Source organism: Gekko japonicus, unplaced genomic scaffold (genome assembly GCF_001447785.1).
Source record: "Gekko japonicus isolate JY-2015 unplaced genomic scaffold, Gekko_japonicus_V1.1 scaffold3549, whole genome shotgun sequence".
NCBI classification, from domain to species: domain Eukaryota; kingdom Metazoa; phylum Chordata; class Lepidosauria; order Squamata; family Gekkonidae; genus Gekko; species Gekko japonicus.
The window spans coordinates 121424-139967 of NW_015159815.1; the positions used below are offsets into that span (position 1 = coordinate 121424).

At 49.4% G+C, this 18544-nt stretch overlaps 1 protein-coding gene across 1 annotated transcript in view; it reads left to right on the forward strand.

The window, feature by feature from the left end:
- UNC13A (unc-13 homolog A (C. elegans)) overlaps positions 1-18544 on the forward strand; it is a gene marked incomplete at both ends in the record, with an annotated part of 142203 nt that overhangs the window by 120059 nt on the left and 3600 nt on the right. The window contains 5 exons of the mRNA XM_015407752.1: positions 393-483; positions 2386-2538; positions 6338-6461; positions 11034-11039; positions 15372-15574. Of these exons, the coding sequence (XP_015263238.1) occupies positions 393-483; positions 2386-2538; positions 6338-6461; positions 11034-11039; positions 15372-15574 (577 nt within the window). The remainder of the gene's footprint in view (positions 1-392; positions 484-2385; positions 2539-6337; positions 6462-11033; positions 11040-15371; positions 15575-18544) is intronic.

Genomic DNA, 18544 nt, shown 5'->3' on the forward strand with positions numbered 1-18544 from the left:
GGATAAACATCTGGAGCAGAGGTCCACCAGTGGCTCTTAGCCACAAGGTATAGATAGGAACTCTCAGTCTGGGGCAAGGGATGCTCTGTATTCTTGGTGCTTGGGGGGGGGGGCAACAGTGGGAGGGCTTCTAGTGTCCTGGCCCCACCAGTGGACCTCCTGATGGCCCCTGGTATTTTTGGCCACTGTGTGACACAGAGTGTTGGACTGGATGGGCCATTGGCCTGATCCAACATTGGCTTCTCTTTTGTTCTTATGTCCCGTCCAACTCTATGATTCTAAGTGAGTTCCTGGGCATGAAACAGAGAGGTGAAGACCTCCCTCTTTTCCTTACTACCCAAGAAAGGCAATTTGCTCTCCCCGTAATGACAATTTTGCTTTCTGTCCCCCCCAGCTGGACACAGAGGCCAGCGACATCCTCAAAGAGCTTCAGGTGAAACTGAACAATGTCTTGGATGAGCTGAGCCGGGTGTTTGCCACCAGGTACCGCTAATGGGAAGGGTGGACTGAAGGGGGAGGTTTTTTGATCCGTCATATGTTGTTACCACCCTGAGTCTTTGAGATGGTGGGCACTGGAAACACTCTTGGGGTTAACTTGTTGGTCCATGAAAGCCTAAGAAGAGCTCTGCTACAAAAGACCAATGGGCTTATCTAGTCAGGGATCCTGTGACTTAATGGGAAGGGAGGGCTGTAGGGGAAAGGGTTTTCTTATTTGTAATATGTTGTAACCACCATGAGTCTTTGAGATGGTGGGAACTGAAAATACTCATGGGGTTAACTGGTTGGTCCATGAAAGCCTAAGCAGAGCTCTGCTACAAAAGACCAATGGGCTTATCTAGTCAGGGATCCTGTGACTTAACGGGAAGGGTGGGCTGGAGGGGAAGGGATTTTTTAATTTGTAGTATGTTGTAACCACCGTGAGTCTTTGAGATGGTGGGAACTGAAAATACTCGTGGGGTTAACATGGTTGGTCCATGAAAGCCTAAGAAGAGCTCTGCTACAAAAGACCAAGGGGCTTATCTAGTCAGGGAATGTTGTTTTCAACCCTGGCAAGGCAAAAAATATACGACTGCCTTTCCCCGTATATACCCCAGAGAGCACTACGGTCTGGGTCTCAAAATCGGTTGACCCTCCCTGGCCCGAGGGAGGCCAGGTTAGCTGCCACTAGGGCCGGGACCTTTTTTGGTGGTGGCCCCTACCTGGTGGGACGAGCTCCCAGAGGAGATCAGGGCCCTGCGGGACCTTTTACAGTTCCGCAGGGCCTGCAAGACAGAGCTCTTCCGCCAGGCATTCAGTTAGGGGCCGCCGCCGTCAGATCGCCCGACCGTTGCAGCACCTGGCCCATGATCTACCATCGAATTGTTACCATAAAGAAACTACGAACAGAAGAACATCCTAGAACATTTGGGAAATGGAAATCCATTGAAAGTGTACCATCTACGTGAATTTTAATTGCCGCCAGCACTGTATGCTTGTTGATTTGCAGTGTTTTTAATAATCCTGTTTTAAGCTGTATATACGTTGTGCTGGAAGCCGCCCTGAGCCTGCTTTGCGGGGAGGGCGGGGTACAAATTTGAAAATAAATAAATCAAAAAAGGAAGGGAGGGAGCCATCACGGAATAGAGGTCCATGACTGGCGATTAGCTCTAATAGCTGAACAGAACCTCCATATGCAGAGGCAGTTTGCCTCTTCATCTTGAGAACAAACAAACAGCGAAGAGCTGTTTCGTCCTGCCCTGCCCGGTAGACTTCCTGCAAGCTCTTCGCTGACCACTTTGGACACAGGGTGCTGGGCTCGATGGACCTTCTCGCTGTGCTCCTCTCCTGACAGAGGGTGAACCTGCCAATGGCGACTCACTACGAGTGCCTAATGGAACCTCCATACACATGAGCAGTCTACCTCTGGACACCAGAGTCAGTGGAGACAAACAATAAGGTTTCCTGTCTTAATGCCTCCCTTGCGAGTTTCCCAGAGCTGGAAACTGAATGCTCGATTAGAAAATTCCAGCCAAGATATGTTCTTGACCTCTTGAGAACCCCCCCACAAACGCACACCTGGAAAACATCTGCTGAGGCCTCTGTTGAGCGATCCCGGAGAGCCAGTTTGCGGTGCAGTGGTTAGGACCGCAGGCTCTGATCCGGGAGAACCGGGTTTGATGCCCCACGCCTCCACATGCAGCTGCTGGTGTGACCTTGGGTCAGTCACAAGTTCTCTCGGAGCTGTTCTCTCAGGAGCAGTCTCTCAGCCCCACCTACCTCACAGGGTGTCTGTTGTGGGGAGGGGAAGGAGATTGTAAGCTGCTCTGAGACTCCGAGTGAAGGGCGGGGTATAAATCCCTTCTCTTCTCTCTTCTTCTTCTCTCTCCTCCCCCCCCCACCCTCCAGTTTTCAGCCACATATCGAGGAGTGTGTGAAGCAGATGGGAGATATCCTGAGTCAGGTGAAGGGTACTGGGAACGTCCCCGCCAGCGCTTGCAGCAGTGTGGCTCAGGATGCCGACAACGTGTTGCAGCCCATCATGGATCTTCTGGACAGCAAGTGAGTGAACCCGGATGAGACCAGGTGTGGGGAATGTTATGGGTATCGCGTGGGGAAAGTTCTGTGTGTCGATCCAGGTGGTCAGCCGTCTTGGTCTGAAGCAGCGGAACAAAGTCCGAGTCCGGTGGCACCTTTAAGACCAACAAAGGTTGATTCAAGCCTTGAATAAAACTTGTGCAGGCAACCCTTCTTCGGATACATTGAAATGGAAGTCACGTATGGACTGGTAACTTCCCTTTCAAAGTATCTCACAAAGGGTGGGTGCACACAAAAGCTTATGCCTTGAATAAAACTTGGTTGGTCATAAAGGTGCCACTGGACGCGGACTTTTTTCGGTTTCTGTGCATGTTTTAAATGATTTTTTAATTAAAATGTTGGAGAGTTCTGTCCAATAAATAGGGTTGTATCCAGGGCTATTTTGGGGCAGGAACACACAGGAACGGAGTTCCGGCTGGCTCCCAAGTTGACCACGCCCAGCAGGAACGCATTAGCATAATAGGCCACACCCAACAGAAGGAACTCATTAGGATTGGCTACATTAGGGGTGTGTGGCCTAACATGCAAAGGAGTTCCTGCTACAAAAAAAGCCCTGGGTTTTGACAACAAACAAGGTAAACAGAATAAGAAGCAAAAGGTGGGTGTGGCTGGATGACCACACTTCTGGTGACATGGGGGTGCAGCCTAATATGCTAATGAGCTGTGCTCTCATGGGTGTGGCTGGATATGCTAATGAGTTTCTGTTGTTGGGTGTGGCCTATTATGCTAATGAGTTCCTGCTGGGCTTTTTCTACAAAAAAAGCCCTGGATTCCATTGCAAGAGAATCTTTAAACCTGACTGGCACATGGTCCAGCATGTGCTGCAGGAAGGCTCCATGTGTTGGAAGATGTCATTAGTGCAACAAAGTGGTAGGATACATCCCAATAACCTTCCTGGGATGCCAGGAATTTCACAGTGACCCTATTCGATAGTTGAATATACCCTGTTCGACATTCACATTGAGGATGCGGTCACACACGCAGTTTGTTGCAATATAGTGCGGTGTTACCTGAGCAGCATAAATGGGCCCCTCCAGATGAGGACATCTGCCTCCCATGGCGCAGTCATCGGCTGCCCGTGCTGTTCCGCAATGGAAGTGGAATAAACGGATTTCAGGGAAAGTCCAATTGTTCACGGTTCCCTCCAGGTTTCCCGACATCTGACCTCTCCTGCGGTGAAAGGAACCCGGAAGGGACGTTTGAGCTTGCAGATCTGCTTCCACCACTGGATGTTGTTGTTTTTAAAGTTGCTGCCCATATGCGCATATGGTCACGAGCTCATATGTGCATCCGACTGCCTGCATTTAAATAGAACCCACCTTTACAGCTCGTCCCATGGATGAAGCTCAACACTAATGTGGATGCTCCCCCATGGGACGGCCACATGGGTAACCCGCCACAGGATGTGCAGTCCAGATTAAATGCTCCACTACACTTCACCCTGGTACAATTTGAGGTGCCAACATACCGTACCAAGCCACTGGTGTGATTGCAGCCTTAGACAGTGAGCTGATCAAGGATATATTCAGACTGCACCAAGCAACTTGGACAGCTACTGAACAGGTTTGCAGCTGGCTGTAAGTGAGAAGCTGACTCACAGCCGATTGGGGGATCCACTGGAAGTCAGGTTCTGATTTCCCAGTGCTTTCCGGTATCCCAGTCTTGTTGTGCTGGAACACAGGAAAGCTTCAAGGGGAAGCAGAAGCTGACTCGCAGCTGATGGGCAATCAGCTGGGCAGAACCCCCCTTTTAATCCTGCCTGCAGTTGATAGTGAAAACTGAGATGCATTAAATGTCTTAAAGTGGACACTGCTACTGTCTTTGCCTCTCTCATTCACGTAGGCCAGTTGGATCTTGTGTGGGAAAGGTGCAGGTGATGCTCAAGCATCTGACAGGCTCACACCCTGTTCTCCGGGGGCGATCAGGCAGCCGATTAATCCAGGTGCTGTTTGGGTGTTTGCATCCTGTTTGTATCTATTCACAAGAACAGGCTGCTTGCCACTGTCAGAAGCCGACTCCCAGCTGATGGTGGATCAGCTGAGAGTCAGTTTCTGGTCTTCTGCTGGGGAATTTTTGCTCTCTACCCGACAACGTTTGGGGGAGGTGGAGGTGGATCAGAAACTGGTTCCCTTCTGGTTTGCCCCCTCCCTTCAGTTTGGTGTAGTGGTTAGGAGCGCGGACTCTAATCTGGGAGATTTCTCACTCCTTCACTTGCAGCTGCTGGTGTGATCTCGAGTCAGTCACAAGTTCTCTCAGAGCTGTTCTCTCACGAGCAGTTCTCAAGAGCCCCACCTACCTCACAGGGTGTCTGTTGTGGGGAAGAGAAGGGAAAGGAGATTGTAAGCCATTCTGAGACTCCTTTGGGTAGTGAAAGGCGGGGTATAAATCCAATCTCCTCCTCTTCTTCTTCTCTTCAGAAGAATAGCTGCACAGTGAAATTGGAGCTCTGAAGCAATCAACTTCTGGTCCCTTTATTCCGAAATGGAGAGGAGAAAGAGATCATTCGTCTTCCTTTCCCTCCAAGCTGGGAAGTGGGGAACAGAAGCAACTCTTCTGATCTCTCCACTGGAAAGGGTAGCGGGGAAAGAGATAGTTTCTCGCTTTCCTCTGGAGCCCAAGCGATCTAATCCTTTTGTGGGCAGCCCGAGCCAACAGCGCAGTGTAGGAAGAAGACAGGTGATCTGCCCCCCCCCCAGTTGAGAGTTAGGGCTGCGGAAAACAGAAGCAGTCTTCTCCTTTTCTCTACAGCCCCAGCCAACAGCTTGGAGTGGGGAGAAGAGGAAGGTAATGGAGCTGAGCTTCTAATCACACACACATCCCAGTTGTGGGCATATTTGTTGCATCTCAGCAGGTCTGGGATGCAGCAAAGTTTTTGGGATGTGAGAACATAAGAGAAGCCAATGTTGGATCAGGTAAATGGCCCATCCAGTCCAACACTCTGTCACACAGTGGCCAAAAATACCAGGTGCCATCAGGAGGTCCAGCAGTGGGGCCAGGGGAGATCAGAAGTGGGAAGATCAGAAGATCAGCTGGGAGCAATGTTCCTTCTAAGCTGTGGAGTCTTGTGAGCAAAAATTCTACTTTGTGAGCTGCCGGCATTAAAGTTGTGAGCGAGCAATTTGGCTACTGCATAAACTAGTCTGCTCTGGAGCCATCCTTCCTGAGCTAAGACAAAAATGTGTGAGCTGGGGGCTAAAGAACTGTGAGCTAGCTCACACTAACTCAGCTTAGAGGGGACACAGGCTGGGAGTCAGTTCCTGATCCACCTTCCCCTCCCCCAAACGTTGTCGGGTAGAGAGCAAAAATTCCCCAGCAGAAGACCAGAAACTGACTCTCAGCTGATCCACCATCAGCTGGGAGTCGGCTTCTGACAGTGGCAAGCAGCCTGTTCTTGTGAATAGATATGAACAGGATGCAAACACCCAAGCAGCCCATGGATTAATTGGCTGCCTGATAGCCCCCAGAGAACAGGGTGTGAACCTAACTGTCAGATGCTTGAGCATCACCTGCACCTTTCCCACACAAGATCCAGCTGGCCTACATGAAGTCGCTGGAGACAGAACGAGAGAGGCAACGGCACTAGCAGTGTCCACTTTAAGACATTTTAGTGCATCTTCATTTTCACTATCAATTGGAGGCAGGATTAAAAGGGAGGGGGGGTTCTGCCCAGCACTTCATGTGCTACCTTTTCCACCAGCCAAGGTCCTGTGTGTTTACTTGGAAGTAAGTCCCATTCAGGATGCCTTTCTCTCTCTCCCTCCAGCTTGACCCTCTTTGCCAAGATCTGTGAGAAGACAGTCTTGAAACGAGTGCTGAAGGAGCTTTGGAAACTGGTCATGAACACCATGGAGAAGACCATCGTGCTTCCCCCCCTCACTGACCAAACGGTGAGTCCTTGTCAAAGCGCTGGCCCGTGGGCCGAGCAGGGACAGGCTCTGCCTCCCCTCAGTCCCTCTCAGTCCTCTTCCCAAAGCTCTAGCGGTGTGGAAAACTTGAATTCGTAGGGGAGATAACTTTCAGGTTTTGTACCTTCTTCGAGTGCAAACTTGGTGCTGGCTGCAGAAATCACAGCGCTGAACATCAATAAGGCTGATGCCTCTAGTTTTGGAGTCCCGACCAGTTGCCTAATCTTGCTTCCAAAGCAGAACCAAGGGATTTCCTGTTGCCCCACTGTTTAATTTCCAAGTGTTGTATATGTGCCTCTATGCACATTCCTTCATATCTTCTCCCCGTTCCAACGTATCTTCTCCCCTTCCTCTCCCTCACCAATGCGCACTGGTGCATGGAAAAGACAATGCAGGGGGAAAAAACATCTTTATGTCGTCGTAGAGGAGAATTGACCAAAGCTGAAGAGTGCACGTGCACATTGGTAGAACACTTCACAGTAATGCATGGCAGGAATCTCAATGCAATCGTCATGGATGATTGTATGAACATCACTCTGCTTTATCAGTGTGCTCAAGCGCATTGCCGACATAGAGGGGGGAGGAAAGATGCAAGTGAAATGAAAGCTGCAGCACTCTGCACACGCTCGAATTTTGGAATTAATTTTAGAAACTCCTCCCAGTTAAACTGGAATTTGTGGGGAGTGGTGAAGAACAGCACAGAGAACTTTCCTGTAACAGTTGAACAGAATGGGAGGGAAATCCGTTCATTCCTGAAGTCCCAGTTTTCATTTCAATCAAGTAAGACAGCATCTTCTTTTGAACAAGGAGCTGTGTTTGAAAGTGTGTGGAAAGTGGCTGATGAAATTTCCGCAGCCAGCGAATTTGCTGAGTAAGGTCCTTCGTGTTCGGGGAAAGGGCTTTATGGCCTCCATGCAAAAATGTGCATGAAAATTTCATGCAGATATATATATTGGCACAAATTTGCTTAGTTTGCCTAAGGGATACAGGAAATAGCTTTTCTCGGAATGGAAAGAAGGTTGACTCGGTGCAAGTTTTCAGTTTAGTTCAAGAACAGCCGTCTTTCGTTATCTCCCCACATGCCAAAGTCTGCTAGCTGTGTGGATAAACCACAGGGAGCTCCGGGATAGTCCCTCACCATCACATGCATCCAGTACTAAGCGTAGGTGTGATTCCAGATGTCTCGGTACTGTCAGTCTCTCAAGCATTTATTTGGGGAAAGAGCTGTGTCTAAGGCCTTGTTCTTAGAAAACAGGAAAACAGGAAATAAACATGATTAATTTACAGACTCCCTGCCTCATGGTGCCCATGAGCTTTGGCATCTTGAAAGGGGGATTGGAGGAGAGCTATGGCTGTTCAGGGGTTATTTTGTAGAAAAAGAGCTGCAGGAGCTCATTAGCGATTAGCATAATAGGCGATTAGCATAATAGCTCATTAGCATATGCCACACCCCCTGACATCCCTGGAAGTGACATCCCCTGGAAGAAGGGGAAGCAAAAGGGGGGGAGGCATCTTCAAAAGCCTCCCCTTCCCTTCCCCAGGTGGGCTGGGGAGAAGGAAGCAAAGAGAGAAGGGGTTTAAACTTTAAACCCCTTCCCTCTGGAGTCACGCTGCAGGGGCGGCGTGATCTTTCCATTGTATTCTATGGGGCCATAGAATACGATGGAAAGATCATGCCGCAGCAGTGGCACGACTCTAGAGAGAAGGAGCTTGGGGGCGGGGAGCTTAGGGGCAGGGCTTGCCACCACTGCCATTTGTGCCCGCTCCTGAGCTGCCGGAGCAGTGCTCCGACGTGCTCCGGCCCGAAATGACCCCTGGCTGTGATTGCTAAATGAAGTCTTCATGTTCAGAGGCAGCATACCTCTGAATATCAGATATGCTTGTCAGTCTTCCGGGAACAGCCAGGTATTGGATCAGATAGATCTTTGCCATGACTGGGTACGGAAGTTCTTAGGAGATACTGCAGGCTTTTTTTCTTGGGGAACACGCTGGAACAGAGTTCCAGAACTGACAAAATTCTTTTTAAAATGTTCAAAAGTTCACAAGTTTTCAGTATACAGATTGAACACTTCATTTACCTCTTGAGAGTTCTGGCACCTCTTTTTCAAAAGAAAAAAAAAGCCCTGGAAGATAGTAAGCTATCTTCTGGGCTGTACCATTTCAGATTGTAGGTGGAGACTCCAAATTTCTCTGTATAAATAATCCTTGCACATGGAAAACTGGCAAGTCAGTGGGAAGGTTTCCAGCTTAGCTTTCTATGTCCAGAGAATTTCTTTGTATGGCAGAAAAGACGGCCATGTAGGACCCTACCAATGCTCCCTCTAGGCTGTGGAGTCTTGTGAGCAAAAATTCTACTTTGTGAGCCACTGGCATTAAAGTTGTGAGTGAGCGATTTGGCTACTGCGTAAATCAGTTTGCTCTGGAGCCATCCTTCCTGAGCTAAGACAAAAATGTGTGAACCGGAGGCTAAAAAACTGTGAGCTAGCTCACACTAGCTCAGCTTAGAGGGAACACTGGACCCTACCTGCTGCCTGAAGTGGAACAGCCCAGATGCAGGTTGTCTCTTTGAGAGAATGAGACCAGGTGACCCCACCCCCCTCTGCAGGCTGAAGGAAGATTTCTCCATAAACGTCTCAGGCAGGCCTATTATCACTCCCCTCTTGACAGGGATGTGCTGACAGTAGTATTTTGCATCTGAGCTCAAGCATGTGCACTACCTCTCTCATCTTGTGGGTACACTACGTGGGATGGGTTTTGATCTCTACAGATAATACAGCTGTGTACAGACAATCCCAGATGTGGGGTCCATAGGAAGAGAAAGAGGGCGGGAGGGCTGCGAAATACCTGGCATAAAAAAGTCTTCCCCCCCCCCGATGTGCTTCCATGCTCTCACTTTTGAAATAATAGGCTGCTCTTGCTACTTGCTTCTCTAGAATAAGTCAGCTCATAAAAATTGACACCTGGGGTCCTTATAGACCCAGTGCCATTCCTGTATAGTTGTTTGTCAACACTCTAACCAAACCTTGTTCAGGGATGTGGGGGGTGCTGGTTACATTACATATGAGTCATGCACCAACACACCTTGGATTAAAACAATCTGTTACTTAATCAGGAGCCATTTGATCCCGATGCCTGGTTCTCTACAAGTTTAAGGAGGGATAAGTATCTTGATTTTGTTAAACTGAACCTGTGATTTTACAGAAATGGGAGCAGAAGTCAGTAAACAGGGTTTTATTTGTAGTCTCAAAAAGAGCCCAACCCTTTAGCTTCCTCAAAGATTTCTACTTTGTGGTGGGATAGGGGACGGGCAATTTTTTCCTCTTTCAAAATCTCCTTTCCTGACTTACGGCTATCCCGCATTCTCATTTTCTTCGCATGTGTGTCCCTATCGTTTCATTTTTTTTACCACACGTGTTTTGCTCCTTCTAGTGGTCAGTTTGACGTTACATTGGTTTATGTCCGAAATAAAATGTCAACTGCAAGTTTTTATGCAGGACATACACCAATATAATATTGAATCCACCACTAGAGGGAGCAAAACCCTTGTGGAAAAGAAAAAAACAAAGTAATAAGGACACACTTCCTCTGCATCGACATTTCCTTTAAAAATGTTAATTGCTCTTCTGGTAAACTTTTATAGAGCTCTTCTGTTGACTTTTCTAGAGCTGTTGTGTCACAACAACCCCATTGCAAGGGGTAACAGCTTCTCAACAAGCTCTGTTGCCTTTGCAAATGAAGACAACTCCGCTAAACCTGACACGGCAGATAGCTCAAATCTGCAGTCTCACGAGGACCGAGATTTGAGCTGTGTAGCAAAAATGAAAGTGTTTCTGAATAGCTCCTTTTCTTGGGGGACGTTGGACAGTCTGTAATCCCGCATTCTACAGTTCTACCTTTCAAATTTAGGCATGTGGAGTTTCTTTCTTTTTTTAAAAAATGTTTGGAAAGATGGTGGTCCAGATTACCTGTGCAGCGAATTCCTTGTAAGGGGGGGCTTCAGGAAAATGACGCAGAACTACAAACATCCACTTGGAGATTTCTAAATGTGGCGAATTTTCGTGGAGCCTATGTACGTGTGTGTGTGTGTGTGTGTGTGTGTGTGTACGTCAAGGCCATTGTCTTTGCTTGTGCTAGGTGGAAAACTGTTTTGTGTAGAGGTGCTACCAAATCTCTCAGCCCTCCCCCAACACGAAATGCCCCGTTTCACTTTCCCTGGTGCAGAATGAACCCTGCCAGCCTACTTTTTTGCTCCACTTTCTCTATCCTCCCGCCGAATGTTTCCCTTTCAACGTTAATGCCACGTTGGAAAGTATTTGCGTAGCCAACTGTACAAGAGAAACAAGGAGTAACGAAAAAGGGAGAAAACAAAAAAGGACTCGTTACGAAAAACAACACTCCTCCCCCCCCCGAGCATCCTTAACTGTGTGGTTGTGGGTCAGGAGGGACTGTGGTGCGTGTGGGGAGGGCTGGAGTAGGGTGCAGTGCATTGAAGGTTGTGGCTCACTCACGTGACCGTTGTTTTTTCCAATTGCTCCGCTCCCCTCACCCTGGCAGATGATTGTAAGTACGGCAGCTCACCCTTGTCTGTCTTGTCTGTCTCTTTCTTCCTTCCTTCCTGTCCGTGTGCCTTGCGTACAGTTACCGACCTCCTTTCCAAAGAAAAGAACTTGAGCTGGTATTTTTGTCCTTTTCTGTTGTGGCTGCCTGCCCTCTCCACTGTGCCTTCCCCTCCTTGCTCCTGTCTCTTCCCTGCCCCGGAACCCCTTTTGCCTCTTCTTGTTCTGTGACACTCCTGCCATTGCTGAGCTGCTTCGTGCCAGCTATTATGTCTTGGTGGAAAGTTTGCTGCCCACCCCATCCGATTTCTATGCCTGGGTCGCTTTCTTGGGGCGGGGTTGGAAGGGATTCCCGTAGCCGAAAGCAGGTAGGAGCGTGCCAGTTTCATGGGGGGGTCCCCAAACTCAGAATCCAATTCCAGTTTCAATTCATTTATCTGTGAAGGGCTAGTCTTTGAGGGGTTCTCACGGGGTGGGCATTCTTTGAGACCTACGGGCTCCCCATCCCCCCATCCGTCTAGTACATTTTTATCTTTCTTCCAAGGAGCTCAAGATGGCATACATTGATCCTCCATTCCCTGCTTTGTTTTCACAATGACCCTGTGAGGCTGAGAAAGTGTGACTGGCACACAGCCACGCAATACGTGGTGGCACAGAGACTTGAACCCTGGGCTCCGAGATTCAAATGTGACACGGTCACCCCACACTGGCTCACAGCTTCAATTTCTCTGCTATGCTCCGGGTTATATTCTGGCAGCAGGGGAGTCCTGATCATGTGTAAATCATCTGTCGGCTGCGGGAGGATATAGATAGAGTCACAGAGCAGTTACGCACCCTTGCTGTTTTACTGCAAGAAAAGGGTAGCCTCTATTATATTGCCCGTTTAGGCACGGGGGACAAGAAAAGGGTAGCCTCTATTATATTCCCCGTTTAGGCACGGGGGACATAGCAGTTGACTGGTGAGAATATTACCCGTCAGGGTGTATACTGCTGAGCAAAACTGATGCTACCTATACTGAATCAGACCCCCGGGTCCGACATTCAATATTATAGCTCTCCAGGAGCCTCAACCAGATCAAGACCTTTCCCAACACTGGCGATCCTTTTAGCTGGAGGCTGAACCTGGGACCTTCTATATGCCGAGCAGATCTCCGTCCCTTCAACCTTTGCACACATGATCTCCTACTCCGTACAACAGCTCTCTAAGCTGGGGCAGCATTTTTTGACTCCCATATTGTAGGTATGGCAGGCTGAGAAGGGGCAGTTTGGCTACGAACCCCTAGTAAGCTCAGGAGAGAGGCGAGCTTCAAGCCAGGAACCATTGCCTCCTGATTCAGCGGCTTCACTACCCCAGTGTGTAGAACATGCAGGAGTACATCAACGAGTAACTCAAGAACAGTAGCTACTTCTTATTTACCGTCTGGTTTCTAGCCCTCATGGGATTGTGATAATGGGACTAATTAAGAGTGGCGCAGCTGGGGGATGAAGTCAAACAAATGAGACATCCCCTGCAGCTGTCCAAACCTGCTACTCTGGGAGGGCAAGTTTTTTGTGTTTGGACCCTAGCTTGGGTCGGGGGCTTTCTCTCCAGAATTAAAGAGATGTTTGGGGGTCAACAATTAGCACCTCACTGGCCAAATCCAGCCTGCCAAGAGGCGGTGCCGGTCCATGGAAGATGTGCCTTGCTCCACTCGTTCTGAAACAATTTATTTATTGGTTGTACCCCAACTTTCTCCACAACGGGGACCCAGTGGCTTGCAAAATTCCCTCCATTTTATCCTGACAGCAACCCTGTGAAGTAGGTTGGGCCAAGCGTGTGCGACAGCCCAAGGTCACCTGGCGAACTTCTAGGGCAGAGTGAGGATTTAAAATGTGGTCCCCCAGATCACGGTCCAACACTTTAACCGCGACACCACATTGGCTCTAGGAAGGAATGGGAAGGAGGGCGAAACGCATCCCAGCAAGAGAACGAAAAGGCGAATTCATTCCCAAATTCCATGTGCCTGTCTCTTCCAACTGGCATTCTAGTCCCACAGATTTTGGTTCATAGCTGGCGACGCGACAAGGAATAATCTGCCACCAAAGGAAGTGGTGGACGCACCAGATGCGTACCAGCACGAAAACTGTGCGAAAATTCAGAATCTCAACCAAGAGCTATATTTGTCTTCTTGATCGCACACAGATGTGCAAATCTTCAACTTTTCCAAACCCAGGCTTCACTTCTAACCCCTGGGCAGAAGCATGGCACCCTCTGTGCTGCAAGCATGTGACTTCAGGGTCACGTGACACAAAGAGGAGCAGCCAGAGTTATAACCTCGCTGATGTCAAGGCCGGGACGATGGGCATCAGGCCAGAAGAGCCAGGGACAGAGGAGACAAGCTGAGCCACAGGAGGTGTACCACAGGGAGGCTGAGGATCAGCTCCATGGGAAAATCCTCACTGCCACTGACTGATTCCATCTTGCCTTCCTGCAGCTGCTTTTCAGCATGCGCGCAGGGAGAAGCGGGAGGCATGGCACCCTTGCTCTTTACTCATGCATTGTAGCAGCAGGTCTTTCCAAAAGGCTGCTCCGTAGGGGCTCGCAGCCCAGTAGGGAGGTCTTCACAAGCCACCTGATGGTCCTGACCCATGGGGTGAGGACCACTGACCTAGAGGACTTGGTGCTGGGCATGTCGATAAGCAAAGAATCCCAGCTGAAGCATCACCCGTAGCCCTTCTGTGAACGCCGGTGTGAAGAGTTGCAGAGGTATTGTGATAAATTGTGATTCGAAAGTCTTCTTCGTGTTGCTCGATCTGCCTGTGCGTTACATTCGTTGCGGCAACACGAACCACGAGAAAAGGTGACTTCCGGCTGGCCGACCGTTTCCAGGCAGAGAAAGCTGGAGGCGATCACGGAGTCCTTGGCTACCTTTCTCCCTCTTCTTTATGCCGACTTCTCTTGCCTCTCCTTGGTTGTCCCAGCCCCTCCTTCTCTCAAATCGCAGGGGTAGTTTGCTAACAAAGGAGAGGTAGGATAATTGGCGAGGAGCAGGTCAGGCAGGGCAGCTACAAAGGCCCAAGGAGAAGAACCCAAAAGGGTTTGATCCCTGCAGAGAATACTTGACTCAGACCCAGCGGAGTAACTCAGCACAGACTGCGGGACTTTGGGAGGGGGACCCTCGAGTAGGCATTCTCACCAGGTCCCATTGCCCTGCATAAGGGGGGGGGCATTGTAGGATTGCCAACCTCCAGGTTAGAAAAAAGGTATCAAAGCAAAAAGTGGAGATTCACGGTATGGAAAAACTAACAAAAGACCAAGAAACCCGTGACTATAATGACAACGAACGTATAAAAACAACTTGTAAACTTTTTTTAAAAAAAATTTGGCACCATTTTATCCAGACCAAACTAGGAAGCAGGAAGATTACATGCAATCAGTGTTCCCTCTAAGCTGAGTTAGTGTGAGCCGGCTCACAGGTTTTTTTAGCCTCCGGCTCACACATTTTTGCCTTAGCTCAGGAAGGAGGGCTCCAGAGCAAACTAATTTACGCAGCAGCCCAATCGCTCGCTCTCAACTTTCATGCCCGTAGCTCACAAAGTAGGATTTTTGCTCACAAGACTCCACAGCTTAGAGGGAGTGTTGCATGCACTACGGATTCATTTTGTTCGGTTGCGGTACCTGTCCCTGAAGAAGAACTGCGGAAACGGGATATTTACTGGTGCCCCATCAAAACAGGATCGCCTTGTCTCCATCAGCATCGGACTTCATTGCATCACTGGGAAGGACCATTTGAAACAGGAATTTTGTTGAGGCCTGGAGGTGTTTTCCATATTGGACTGACACCGGAGACATCTTATATAATATTCTTTATTCAGATTGGAACTTTTGATAAAGGTTTACAAGTTATTTTTATCAATTCTTCATTATTATATTTGCGGGTTGATGGGCTTTTGTTAACCTGCAGGTGGGGCCTGGAGACCACCTGCTATTAGAACTGATCTCCACAGTACAGGGATCAGTTCCCCTGGAGAAAAATGGCTGCTTTGGAGGAGAGATTCCATGGCATTATATGCCACTGAGGTCCTGCCCTCTCTAGGCCCCGCCCATCAAATTGCCAAGGATTTCCCAACCCGGAGTTGGCAATCGTTGTTTGTTAACACCTGGAAATGTTGCAGTAGCATACTGACTTTCTTGGGTGCCCTGAAGGGAAGCCATCCTCACCACCCTCTGGAGCCAGCTGCGGGGTCATGGAGCTTGCGTAGCCAACCTCCCCCTCCCCCTTCTTTCCCAGTACGTGACTTCCATTTTCTCCCGTTCCACAACTGCATTGATCAATCTGTGATATTGTTTCTACAGGGGACTCTCTTGCGAAAGCATGGCAAGGGGACAGAGAAGGTAACTCCACCACTTTGGTTCTTTGACTGTCTGTCTGTAGGGACAGGGCCCGAACCAAAATCAAAAAGAGGGAAACCAAAATCGCAGTCCAGTTTCATTGTTAATCAGGGCACGGAGGAGGAGGAGGACGAAGAGGAGGCCAAGGCCTTGAACGTTGGCCTCGAGTTTGATTGTCGTGTTTTGTAGTTTCGTGTTGTTCAGATGTGTGTCCTGTTGAGTTTTGTTTTTTTTGTCTGGTTCGAGTGGTGTCCGGAGACTTGTGCCTCGTGGCGTTCGGTCTGTATGGGGGTTCAGTGCATCATATCATGGGGTGAGTGATACAGCTGGTTCACAGATGAGGGTCAGGTGACTCTGTGTCATGTGTTCTCCTCAAGAAAGGTGGGGCTTACTGGCCATTTATGATTATGAACACAGATGATTTGTAAAGAGACGTATGTAAATGAGGAGTTCCAAATAGGAATGCCAGACCTCCCCGGTGGGGGCAGGGATCCCCCGTTTTCGGGAGTCAGCTGGACGGCAGGGAGTGGGGAAATGCGGAAATTAAACATGACATGCCTCCGTGACCCAGAAGTGATGAAGGGACATCAGGGGGCGATGCTCTGGTTTTTGGGCAACACTCTATGGTAGAGGCTAATTCTACCATAGAGTTTTGCCAAAAAACCAGGGCATCACACACACCCTCCCCGAAGTCCCTGACGTGCCTTCGTCACTTCTGGATCATGCAGGCACGTCACGTTTATTTTCGGTTTTCCTCCCCACTTCTGGTAAGTTCGCCCCTCCCATTCGCCAGCAGGTCCGAGGGACTTGGCAACCCTCGTTCCAATCTGGGGAAAGAGAACAAGGCCTGCCCTTGAGGCGGGCACCCAGCTCTGGCAATCAGGTTTTCTAGTTTGCTTCAAACAACCAAGAAAGCCTGCTTTGACCAGAGATGTCAACAGGACAGAAGAACCCATGGACTATAATGTGCTCAGGCCTCAGCGCCCTCTTTAGGCCTGGGTGAGAATAGCAGTGTGATGAACATGGCTGGAAGTCGGGTTGCCAACCTCCAGGTGCAGCCTGGAGACCTCCCAGAGTACAGCAATCAATTTCTCTGGAAGATCCAGTGGCTCCAGAGTGGGGAGTCTATGGTATACCATAGTGTTTAGGAGGACCAGATGTCCTAGGATGCTATCACACCCTGCTGAGTTGCCTCTGCTCCCCAAACTCCACCTTCTCCTGGCTGGAAGCCTCTGGACAGGACAGGCTTGCTTTTGGTACCACAAGGCAAACTTTCCCAGCCAATGGAGCGGGACCTTCCACCTGCTGCCCTTGAGGATACCACCTACTGACAAGTGTATCCTTCTGTGTCCAGTTCCAAACCACCTGCTCTTTTGCAAGCATCCCCTTTGAATGCTCAGAAACGTTCAGGTGCTTGCATATGGGTTGCTCACCCAAACCGCCCACGGGCATACACAGGGGCACTCAACAATGCTCACCCATCCCCTTTCTGATAGTATTTGCCTCCCGACTAGGGCCCCTTCCCTCCAAGCCATAAACTTTACATTTTCAAAGGTGGGGACTAACGGGCTATGAGGATGGCTCTTTAAATCGAGGACTAGGCTCCAACCTGGGTTTATCTCCCCCTCTTCTCAGACTTCCCCAGCATAATTTCCTAGCAGGGAGTCAAGGAGCTGCACAGGCTGACCCCGTGAGCTCCCAGGGCAAGAGCACACAACCAACCAGATTGACGTTATTTAAAAAAATATATTGATGTAATGTATTGAAAGAATAGACCAGTCATTAAGACTGCAGCCAGCAGATTATCGAAAGACGTACAGAACGCAAAAGAACAAGTCTATCTTTCAACTACCTAACACTTCCAAAAGGTTTGTCAGTTGGTGCAAAACGTACACCCCAAAACAGGCCTCAGATCAGCGTAGAGTACAATTTTCGCCATCTGCCAAGCATAGACCCAGGCCAGTACTCATGGGGTGCGGTCAGACGGCGTGCTGGGAGCGGTTTAAATTGCTCCGGCCCTGATGCGTGTTTTTTTTAACCTGGAGAATCGCGACCACACTCGCCTCCTTGATCCGGATCACTGCGCAGCCGCATTGCTCCCCTCCGTCCACATGCGGGAGCGTGCATCGGTGTTGTTTTTCTCTCTCTCTCAGTTTGGGCATGCGCACAGGCAGCCATCTGTAGAACTAAAATTTCCGCGTGTGCGCAGAACAGCAATTTCCACTTCAACCCAACTGCTGTAACACTTCCCTTTAAACTTTAAAGGAACACTTCCCTTTAAACGTTTACCCCTGAAATGGCCCCCGCGAGATCCCGAACTCGTCTAAAGGCTAAAACTAGGCACCATTTAAACATTGTTTTTAGTAACGCGGTGGCGGACCTCCGCCTATGCGCACACCGGCAATGCTTTAAAAAAAATGGCGGGTGAAAAGCGGACGCCTCGGACAGCTTTCGAACGGGGAGGGGGTTTAAACCGGAAGTGGCTCGACACCAGAGGAGCAATCAGACATCAGAAAAGTGCAGCTGGAACCGGAGAATCAGGAAAACACCACTTGGGGACCTGGTATCGAAATACTCCGAGTTAAAGCGGTTTTGAGCCGGAAAGCGATGGCTGGGGACGGTGTGCAGATGTTGACTGTGTATCGCGCAGATAAAATCCGTTTCTGAGGCAGGCGAAAGCAGACTAAACGGCCCGTATGAACGCACCCATGGAGTCTCAGAGTGGGACCTTTGCCCCGGGGGGATATCACAGAATCGCAGAGTTGGAAGGGGCCATACAGGCCATCCAGTCGAACCCCCTGCTCAATGCAGGATCGGCCTGGAGCATCCCTGACAAGTGTTTGTCCAGACGCGGCTTAAAGACTGCCAGGGAGGGGGAGCTCACCACCTTCCTAGGCAGCTGATTCCACTGTTGCACAACTCTGACTGTCAAAAGGTTTTTCCTAAGATCCAGCCGGTACCTTCCCGCCCTTAATTTAAACCCATCCTTGCGAGTCCTGTCCTCTGCTGCCAACAGGAACAGCTCCCTGCCCTCCTCTAAGTGACATGCCTTCTTCAAATACTTAAAGAGAAAAATCATTCCCACCACCACCTCCTCTTCTCCAGACTGAACATTCCGGAATCCCTCAGCCTTTCCT